The 10439-nt window shown below is 51.8% G+C and overlaps 2 protein-coding genes across 2 annotated transcripts; one reads left to right on the top strand and one right to left on the bottom strand.

Annotated features, from left to right (window-relative positions):
* Nucleotides 1–7: 7 nt before the first annotated feature.
* CREB3 (cAMP responsive element binding protein 3) lies at nt 8–3414 on the top strand (the record flags this gene model as incomplete). Its single annotated transcript, XM_010725273.2, has 6 exons — nt 8–106; nt 513–619; nt 1141–1209; nt 1358–1442; nt 1567–1648; nt 2062–3414. Coding segments are annotated over 6 exons (816 nt in total), but the record flags the coding sequence as incomplete, so codon positions are not given.
* A 1764-nt stretch (nt 3415–5178) lies between these two features.
* LOC723980 (avidin) lies at nt 5179–6427 on the bottom strand. Its single transcript, XM_003213390.4, has 4 exons — nt 6298–6427; nt 6002–6212; nt 5401–5521; nt 5179–5313 (listed from the first exon to the last, which is right to left on the bottom strand). The coding sequence occupies exons 1-4, from the start codon at nt 6418–6420 to the stop codon at nt 5268–5270; spliced, it is 501 nt and encodes a 166-aa protein (XP_003213438.2). The 5' UTR covers nt 6421–6427; the 3' UTR covers nt 5179–5267.
* Nucleotides 6428–10439: the final 4012 nt, after the last annotated feature.

Below are 10439 nucleotides of genomic sequence, written 5' to 3'. Positions count from 1 at the left end.
TTTTTTCTTTCAGTCCAACTTCCCAGAGCTGGTCCTGACTGAGGAGGAGAGACAGCTTCTGGAGAAGGATGGTGTTTCCTTACCAACCTGTCTGCCACTGACCAAAGTGAGTCCTCACTGCAGCCTTTAACTCCCAAGCAGACTTGGATTCCTTCAGCTCTTCAGTGCTGAAAATGCAGGATGATGCCTTGGTGGTGGGACAGTGTGCTCTCCTACACCACCAGTGCTTTCAGCCTTTTTCATCCTGCTTACTTGGTGCTTCCTGAGTTGTGTGTTTTCCATCTCCTTCCAATGTGACCCAGTCCTCTGGTACGCTATGAAATTGCCAGTCTTATCAGCAGACCAGAGTTTGCTGTGCAACCTGTGCAGTTTGTTCAATGGTTTGAAAGGGACAGAGGACAAAAGTACATTGCTTTCTGCTTCTCTAAGCAGGGCCGAGTGCTACACAGGATTTGTAAGGGCTGGATTGCCTTCATCCAGGGCTGGCTGCTAATGAGAAATGGTTCTTGCAGGCTGAGGAGCGACTTTTGAAGAAAGTGCGTCGGAAGATCCGGAACAAGCAGTCAGCCCAGGATAGTCGTCTCAGGAAGAAGATCTATGTTGATGGCCTGGAGAACAGGTATGAGCACACAGTACCTGTGCTGTGCTACTGCTGAGGTCTTGCCACTGTGCGCAGAAAATAAGCAGACCATGGAGGGAGGTCAGAAGCTTGTGGCGTAGTCTGCCTGCTCTCTTGTACTTGGAGAAGACCCAGAGGCTGCTCACTTTGAGTCAGGTGCTGACCTGCTAGGTGCAGCATGTTCTCCGTGTCAGGCTAGTTTGCAGTACAGACTGGTATCTCTGAACGCTGCTGTGCTGCCAGGAGCAAGCATCCTTACAGATTAGTATGGCGCTTTCCTGAGGGACACAGCAAAGACTTCATCTTCCTCCCCGCCCTTTTTCCCCATGTCCTGTGTGAGGGATGGTCTCTGGGTTTTGCTCCACTTGATGTCCAGTAGATTCCAGAAGTGCTTCCATCTGCCCCAGCCACTCAGGGGCGGTGGCTGATCCCATGAAAAGGGATGCAAGAGAAGTCCCTGTGTTGTCTAACAAATTAAAACCTTTCTGTTTTCTCCCTTGCTGTTTGTCTGTCCTGGGCAGGGTAGCAGCTTGCACAGCCCAAAACCATGAGCTGCAGAAGAAGGTGCAGCTCCTGCAGAAGCAGAACATGTGAGTTTTTGTTATATGACATGGCAGGAGATGTGATGGGGAAGGTTGTTCCTCTGCAAGGATTGTATTCTGTCACTGACTGTGAAGGAGGGGAGCACAGTTCATGCCTCAGCTGCTGCATTAACCTGCCCTGTTTGCTATCCTGCAGGTCTCTGCTGGAGCAGCTGCGTAAACTGCAGGCCTTGGTAAGACAGTCCACAACCAAAACTACCACAGCAAGCACCTGCATCATGGTGAGTGTCTTCAGCCCCAGTGTTCGTGATGGAGGGGTCTCTGCTGTCCCCATAAGCTTGGCAGGCAAGCATTTATTGCAGCTCTTGATGCCTATTCATGTATTTTGCTGTTCTTTGTTTTCAGGTCCTTGTCGTTTCCTTCTGCCTCATTCTCTCACCCAGCCTCTACTCGTTTGGCAACAAAGGGCCACAGCCAGAGTTCAGAGGTGAGTTCCCCAAGCATGATTGCAGGAAAAACGTTGTCTGCAAGAACAGAGCACTTCCCACAGAGACAGCCTGAACTTTGGGGCACTTCCAACCCAAGAGCCCCTTGCCTGAGATGAGCAAGTTTGGTTTTCCTTCCCTTTCTTAGCCTGTCTCCAGATTCTTTGTTCCTCTCACCTAGGGCTAGGGGTGATACCACCAGAACTGCAGAGTTCCTCTGTTGCTTGCAACACAGGCTGTGCTAATGGCTGGCAGCTGTGCAATGTTCTTTCTGTGCCACACTGGGAGCAGGCAGCCCCAACTGAACAATTTGAGTTTATCTCGCAGGTTCTGTATTGACCTGCAGGACCGTGAGAGGTTGATGCATCCTGCTCTCAGGGTGGGAGTGTTGAAGCTGGCTCTCTCTCTTTTGCAGTTCTGTCACGGCAGATTCGTGAGTTCCCAAACAAGGTCTGGCAGGCAGCACCCGCTGTGCAGGAGGAAGTTGTACTGGAGAGGTTCAGTCCAGAGCCTGAAGACACTTCACTGTTGGGCAGCCTCAATCAGTCACGGGAAGAGGGGCAGAGTCCACCCAAGCCTGATCCGAGATCTGCGTTCAACAGCAACTCATCCTCTGACCCTCCTGTGACAGCAGGCTCTGAACGGGGCCCTCCCCAGCCGCAGGAGCAGCACTCCCAGAGAGACGCCTTGCAGTCGGAGGTGCTGGCATCATGGAAAGATGAGAGTCAGGAGTGGGTGGAGCACACCACCAGTGTTGTCATCCAGCAGCACCACACCGATGAGATGTGACCATCCCCTTCTTGCTGCCTGACAGGATGAGGCTGGGCACTCTGTTGGGGAGGGTCAGCCAGAAGTATGTTAACAGATAATCTGTAAAAGCAAATGCTTTTATACAGTTTCCTGATTGCTGTCAGCTCGGAGGAATCATTTTAGAGAGGAATTATTTTAGTAGATGATCTGTCCTTACACTCTGCTCTGTGTATCTGTAACAGAGGCTCCTATCCAAGATGTGGTAGGAAGCTCAGGGAGCGTTGTTCCCTGCAGCCTTGGGCAAGCCTTCAGACTCACTGGGGATGGGCTCTGGCCTGGAAGCTGAAAGCATCTGGGCCTGAGGTGTGAGTACCTGCAGGCTGCTGTTGATGAATGCCATTGCCTCGCTTCTTTCCTGCCCAGGTGGAAGTGAACAGGCTGGGTCCTGCGCTTCTTACTGCATCTGGTGGCCACAACCGCATGTCCCTTGTCCCTTATCTTTAGTCCTACAGTGATTTGTGATTTCTCAGTGTGATGCTGATCTTTAGTGCCCTGACAGGGAGTGGTCCTGCCCTTGCAACAGACCCTGCACTTCCTGTGTTCTTGTTCACTGTTGAGCCATGGGTGCAGCTTTTGGTTTAGCTAGAGGAGATGATGGGGAGTTCTTTCCAAGTTGTGCATGCTCGTTCTGTCACAGAGGCCTGAGCTTCTCCTCTCCTAAAGCTCTGGGAGCTGGGCTTCTGCCTCTCAGGGAGATGAGGAAGCTTTCTGCTAGACTACTAACTGCAGCAGAGCCTGTTATTCTGAAGGTTTTCCTTTCTGCAACTCAGGTGACCAGTGAGGCTTTTTGCTGGCTCTGGTTGCTCTGTGAGGCTGAGCAGAAGCGCTTTGCACTAGGGCCTTTCCTGGAGTACTGTTGAGTGGTACCTGTTGAGCATATCTCTTTGTCCTACTTTAGATCTAAGCAACTGACATTTCCTTGTTAATGATGGGAAAATAAAACGTGTCCTCTGTGTAACTGTGCACTTCATGGTCTTTTCAATCTGGGGCTGGGCTGACCAGAGGAGGATGGGGGCTGTGCAAGGGGTTGGGAGCATTGTGAAAGAACCCTGAGTGCAGGAGCCCTGCTCCCAGCCCAGCAGAGGCCAGGGGCATGCAAATATCCTCAAAATAGTTCAGGACAAATTTATGTTGCCAGCACGCATGCACAGTGACAGTGCTCACAGCACCATGCTACACAGAAATGCTGTTACCACAACGGAACTGAGCAGCTTCCCTTGTAAGTAACTGCTGTCTGTCCCCACCTCTGCTTTCATAAGGAAGAACTGCACAACTGCAGGAAGGCTGCGAGTCTGGAGTGGTGCAATAGCCCCATTGCTGGGGGGAATGGGGAGGGCCCTGCCTGCTAGGAAAGTGATGGTTGCTAGTTCAAGGCTATGTATTGGAGTCAGGCGGGATCACTGGATCCAAAGAGGCATCAGTGGCTGTGGAGTTCAGGCTGCTAAGCCCTGCACAGGGTTTGGGGTGCAGGAACTCGGAGAGGCAAGCAGCACATGCTTGTATGAAAAGTTCCTTGTGCAGATGGGCAAGAAGTCGAAGTGTATGCCAGATTTCATCACGGAGGAGAAAAAGTAAAGAAGGATGTCTCAAGACTGGGCCATGTCTCTGAACTGACAATAGCATGCTTCTAACAGGATGAGCTGCCTCATCCTGTTAGCTCAGAGCAGTACCTCAGTCTGGCCTTGGGAAGGCAGCCATGTTCACCCTGGGAGTCACTGCACCTCCTGCCCCAGGAGCCCTGCTCAGTGGTGGGGAGGTGTAGGAGTCTTGGCTGAATTTTGTTGTGTTTTTTCACAAGTAAAAGCTAAGATGCGTAATGGCACTGATGCTACCTGCAGCCCCTGGTGCTGGCCCAGCTCTACCCCAAATCCCTCTGAGTGATCCGAAAGCAAAGCGGGTGGTGCTGCCAGCAGTGCTGGGAGCAGACACCACAGTCGCTCTGGGGCCAGGAGTGTGGGGCTCTGCTTAGAAAGCACTGGACCTGACGCTGCTGGCACAGTGTGTTGGCCACACCAGCCAGCACAACCCTTCTGTGCAGAAAGATACTGAGCTGAAGAGTCTGGAGCATTTCGACACCCACAGCTGTACTGGGTAGAATAGTAGGGGGCTTTAGGGCTCGCTGATCTGCTTTCATAGCCTGTTCTACCCTAGTACTGCTGTTTTTCCTCCTTGCTTTCTTTGTTCTCACTTCTGTGCCACAGCAAGCGGCTGTAAGCCAGCAGGGGAAGGGAAATGCAGCCTGGACCTCCCACTGTGGGATGAGGGGCAGCGATGATAAAAATGCCAGGAATGAGCCCTTCGATCAAAGAGGCTCACGTTTTATTCCTGCAAGGCAGAGGAACAGGAAGTGTGCTATTTCTGCAAGCTCCTGGCAGAGCTGTCCCTGACAGCTTTCCTTGCACGCTCTGGGGTTTGGAGCCCTCCCTTTGTGCTCTGTGGGCCCATGCACACACAGCCCCTGCACACACTAGCAGATACGGCCCGTCTTCTCTTCCCTTTTGACTTCCTAACCTTCCTTCCCAACACACTTCCCAAATGTGTGCAGTCTCAAAGGCATTGAGCAGTACCTGTGGTAGCACAGGGGATGTGGTGATACAAGTGTCATTGCTGGCACTGCCTCGCCATGGGGTGTGGGACAGGTGGGGGGAGAGGAACTGGGATGCGACCGGGGGATATGGGAGCCAGAAGTGCAGCCCAAAGGGACATTGCAAGAGCCACAGTGTGTCTGATATAAAGCTTTATTGGGAGGAATGTCACAAGCAGCGTCAGCACTGCAGCATTGTTGCTGATGTGGGATTCGCAGAGCCATCCTCACTCCTTCACTGAGCGCAGGCGAGTGAAGACATTGATGCCAACCCTGTGGGGACAGAGGGGAGATGTAAGGTGGGAAGTGCACAGCCACTAGGTCACTGCCTGGGACGATGTTCTCCTGCCCTGGGCTCACCTGGTGGCTTTCCAGTCATCATTAATGTCATCAACGATTGACCGCAGCAGCCACATGGTCTTCAGGACCTCCTTCCCATTCCTGTCTATGAAGCACTGGCCCGTGAAGACAGTGGTGGACTCTGTGGGAAAAAGGGCAGATGAGTGGAGTGGAGTCATGAGCTCCACACAGGGCAGCGCCGTGCCAGCGCCATGGTCCCTCTGCCCTGGAGACAACTTGTCTGAGTAGTCCCTGCCCACTGGGGACATCCCCAGCACCTCCCCTGATCCTTGGACCAGGAGGTGACAGCAGCCCAGCAGTTCTGGGAGAAGTGATGGGGCTGCTGGGAACACAGTAGGGGATGGGGCAGCACCAGGGCCATGAGAGGCAGGGCATCATTGGAGGGACTACAGGTATGGCTAGGAAATCATCAGAGACACCACAGAGAGGAGGAGAGATCATCAGGGACACTGTAGGAAAGTGCAGGAGAGCACTGAGGCACTGTTGGGAGTGCAGGAGAGCATTGGAGATGTTGTGGAGAAGGGCAGGAGTGCAAAGGGGATGTCACAGGGAAGGGCAGCAGAGGAGCAGGAACATTGCAGGGAGGCTGGGGGAGAAGTACCTGAAAACTTCCAATTGACAGTGAAGCCAAAGGTAGGCTGGGTCTTCTTGTTGATGTTGTTTTGGGTCCCGTACAGTGGTGACTCTTTGATGTCATTTGATGTGGCTGTTACAGCTGTGTGGTAGGTGCCACTGAACTCGCCCCTGTTGTTCACAGCCCCGATGGTCATGTTGGAGCCCAGGTCGTTGATCCATTTCCCAGTCAGCAAGCACTGGGATGAAGTAGGAGGACTCAGTGCCAGGCAGGAGGCAGGGGTGGGCACCTAGGGGCACCCACTCCCAGCTCCATCCCGTTACCTTTTTGGCAGAGTGTCCGGGAGCCAGCAGAGCCAGGCTGAGCAGCAGCAGCAGCAGGGAGGAGGTTGCGTGCACCATGTCTGCAGCAGGTGGACAGCCGGGTGCGCTCCTGGCAGGACTCATCCCTCCTGCACGCTCTCTCGCCTTTTTATTGCTCCCATCAGTGACTCTGCCCAGTGTTATGCAATCTGGGTGAGCCCACATTTGCTGTTCCTGGTTGCAAACATATTTCCAAAATAATGTGCTGAAACTGACCCTCCTTGCTTACGTCTCATGTTTGTGCAGGACCCTTCAAGGAAGCTGGCAGCAGGATGTTCAGCTGGGGAAAATCCCTTTTTCTCTGGTCACTCTTGTGCTGTCTGTTGATCACAGCAGAGCCATACACATGGTGAATGACATCATTAATGCCCATCTGGGAATGGCAGTACCCACGTCCCATCCCATTCTTCCTCACCTTGCTCAATCCTGCATACTATTTTGGGACCAGACTGCAAGGGTCTGCAGGCATACAACATGTGCTCCTTACAGTTCAGTCCTGTGTGCAGCCAGGCTCAGGGTGCCTGCTGCAGACCCAATGGCTCAGACCTGCCCCAAGACCCCAATGCACTCAGAAGGCAGCGAAGAGCACAAATCCCACCTGTACCTGGGTTCCTTTTGCTCAGAGCTAGTGTGCAGGTTCACTGTTGTTTTAACAAATTGGCTTTTGTTGGAGGAAACAATATTGTTTATGGAAAAACAAGCATTCCCTGAATATCTTGGATGTTATAGTTTATTGCCAACGAATATTGCAATTGTCCTGGGGTCTTACAGTTGCTTTTCTTGTGTATTTTCATGCTTCCCCTTCTGTTACATTTTTTGCTGGCCAGGGAGGCTGATGTAACTTGCTTTGCACTGCATTTTCTCATATGTTCCTTCGCAACATTCCAGGGGTCTGTTAAAATAAGAGTGTTTTACTTCTGCATTCATCACACCGCAACCTCATGGTGACCTGCATGTCAGAAAGCACTCCCTATTTTTCTTGTAAGGGAAACAGAAAATTGGCTGCTGTGGTCAGTTTCTCTTTCCCTTCAGACTCACTTCTGAGCTCTGATTACCGAACTGATCCCTGCTCATACTGCTGAGAATTGCACTGGACAGCTGCCCCAGTGCCACCTCAGTGCCACTTGTTACCATCAGTCAGTGTCAACTTGTTACCATCACTCTGGTGGGCAGACCCACCAACACTGCACTTCCATGAGGGGCCACATCCTATGGTTCATTTCCTGATGGATTTCCCAGCCCTTGTGCTCCTGCTGCTCACTCCCCACTCTGTGACAGCAGCCGTGCCTGGCTGGCCTTTCCTGGCTGCTCTTCTGTAGGAAATTCCTGCCCCAGTGTTTACTTTGCCTTTTTCTGGGAATTGGCTGCACATTAAATTTCCCTTTCCCACAAGGCTGCTGAGTTCACTTTGGCTGCTCAGGTACAGCTCATTCACACATGGACAGGCTTAATCCAGCAGAATAGAACCTACAACACTGCCATTACCACTGACCTTTAGAGTCACAGAATCACAGAATATCCCAAGTTGGAAGGGACCCACAAGCATCACTGAGCCCAGTGGTGCATCTTGTATCTTGAAGGTGGATTTGTTGGCAAGTCTCAGATAAGGGTGCTGAGCAAGGCAGGAGCCAGGAGGAGCCCTGTGGCTGAGTCAGCCCTGGGAATCATTTCTCCACAAACAGTGGAGAAAATGACTTCTCTTTGGTTGCCCAAAGTAACCAAAACCACGCCAGCCTACAGACATGTCCACATGGACCCTTCCAAAAGCTGACTCTTAAAGATACAATTTTAACTGAAGTGCTTGAAAAGTAAGAAAAGAAAATAGTGGAATTGTCCAGCAACACAGTAACACCAAATTTCCCAGCCTTTGAATGAAAGCCTGTAGGCAGCTCATTGTATAAGCTTAAAGAGCGATGCCAGTAGGTCACAGCAATAAAAGCAGCCTCTAAGAAAGCGTGACGGCTTTCACAGCTGTTTTTGTTCTTTGCCTGTTTGGATCAGGATGTGGTTATTGTGGTGATGGCCAGTGAGGGTGAACGGCTTGTTCCTTGGCGAGGAACAGACACTCCTGTCCTGGCACCCATTCTTCAGTCCTACAAGGGAAGACAATGGGCACAGGTGGTAGGGATGCAGGCAGCAGTGTGACATGGGCACGGTGTCCCCAGGGTGGCCAGCACTGTGCCACCACCCACACACTCAGCTGAACTCAAGCCATGGCACCCGTGGATGAGGGTTTGGGAAGCTGCACTGCACCGTGCTCCCAGTGTGAATGCAGGGCCCTGGGTGGGATGTCCCACTGCAGTGTCCACAGGGAGACAGCAAGGGGTTGACAGGTGAGGGATGAAGGGCACCTCCCCAAAACCAGTTCAGTGCAGCCATCACAAGAGATGTGGGCTTAGAGTAAAAGTGACAACTAACTAAGGAATCCAGCTTTTACTCCATTAATCAGCCTTACTGCTGATTAACCAGTCATGGAGCCAGCCCTGGAAACCTCCCAGGCAGCTTGGTGTCATTTCATAGAACCATAGAATGGCTTATGTTGAAAGGGTCCCCAAATCCCACCCAGTCCCAACCCCTGCCATGGGCTGGTTGCCCCCACCAGCTCAGGCTGGTAAGGGCCCCATGCACCCCAGCCTTGAGCACCTCTAGGGATGGGGCACCACAGCTGCTCTGGAAAGTCTGTGTCATGGCCTCACTGCTCTCTTAGTGAGCAATCTTCTCCTGACATCTAACTTAAATCTCTCCTTTTAGTTTAGAGCTTTCCCCTTATCCTATCACTATCAGACTGTGTAAAAATCAGTTCCCCTCCTGCCTGTAGGTTCCTTGCAGGTACTGGAAGGATGCAATGAGAGGTCCTCTTCTCCAGCCTGAACAAGCCCAACTCACTCAGCCTTTCTTTGTGGGAGAGGTGCTCCAGCCCTCTGAACATCTTTGTGGCCCTCCTCTGGACCAGCCCCAGTAGTTCCACATCCCTCCTGTGCTGAGGGCCCAGACCTTTACATAGTACTGCAGGTGGGGCTCATGAGGGCAGAGTAGGGGAGGACTGGGTCATGTTAAATCTTTCATGTCAAGTCCTTCTCTGCAGCGTTGCTCTAAAGGAGTTCTTTTCCCAGTCTGTGTACACACCTGAGATTGCACTGACCCAAGTGCAACACCTTGCACTTACAGGATCAGAGAATCATAGAATACCAAGGCTGGAAAAGACCTACAAGATCATCCAGTCCAACCATCCACCTGTCACCAATAGTTCTCACTAAACCATGTCCCTCAACACAATGTTTAAATGTTCCTTGAACACCTCCAGGGTCGGGACAGCCCGTTCCACTGCCTGACCACTCTTTTGGAGAAGTATTTCCTAACGTCCACCCTGAATCTCCCCAGTACAACTGGAGACCATTCCCTCTAGTCCTATCACCAGTTACACGAGAGAAGAGGCCGACCCCCAGCTCACTACAACCTCCCTTCAGGTAGTTACAGAGAGCAGTAAGGTCTCCCCTGAGCCTCCTCTTCTCCACACTGAACAATCCCAGCTCCTCCAGCCGCTCCTCATAAGCCCTGTGCTCCAGACCCCTCACAGCTTCGCTGCCCTTCTCTGGACACACTCCACGGCCTCGATGTCTTTCTTGTAGTGAGTGCCTAAATCTGAACACAGTACTTGTTCAATCTCATTTGTTTCACATTGGCCCACTTTTTGAGTGTGTCCAGGTCCTCTGAATGGCATCCTTTCCTTCTGCCATAAAAACTGTACTGCTCAGCTTGGTGTCATCAGCAAACTTGCTGAGGGTGAATTAAATGTGGTTGATAAAAATGTTAAAGAATGTCAGTCACAAGATGGATCCTTGGGAGCACTCCAGTCACTGGCCTCCACCTGGACATAGAGCCATTGACCAAAACCCTCTCGCTGCAACCATTCAACCAATTCCACACCCATCAAATAATCCACCCTTCAAATCCATCTCATTCCAATTTGGAAATAGTGATCTAATGTGGGAACATGTCAGAAGCTGAGCATGATGCAACAGCCTGCTGAAGTCTATCCCTGTCTTTCTTACATTCCCCCATTAGACACAGACAGGCCGCCCCCAGGTCTCCCTCAGCCTTCC

The sequence above is a fragment of the Meleagris gallopavo genome, chromosome Z (genome assembly GCF_000146605.3).
Source record: "Meleagris gallopavo isolate NT-WF06-2002-E0010 breed Aviagen turkey brand Nicholas breeding stock chromosome Z, Turkey_5.1, whole genome shotgun sequence".
Taxonomy (NCBI): domain Eukaryota; kingdom Metazoa; phylum Chordata; class Aves; order Galliformes; family Phasianidae; genus Meleagris; species Meleagris gallopavo.
The sequence above is the reverse complement of the archived record's forward strand: the minus strand, read 5'-3'. Positions and strand labels throughout refer to the sequence as shown.

Coding starts and splice junctions, on each gene's coding strand:
- LOC723980 (XM_003213390.4), bottom strand. CDS start 6,420: ATGAGTCCTGCCAGGAGCGCACCCGGCTGTCCACCTGCTGCAGACATG. Junction 6,213..6,297: donor CCGGACACTCTGCCAAAAAG/GTAACGGGATGG, acceptor ACTTCATCCCAG/TGCTTGCTGACTGGGAAATG. Junction 5,314..5,400: donor GATGACTGGAAAGCCACCAG/GTGAGCCCAGGG, acceptor CTGTCCCCACAG/GGTTGGCATCAATGTCTTCA.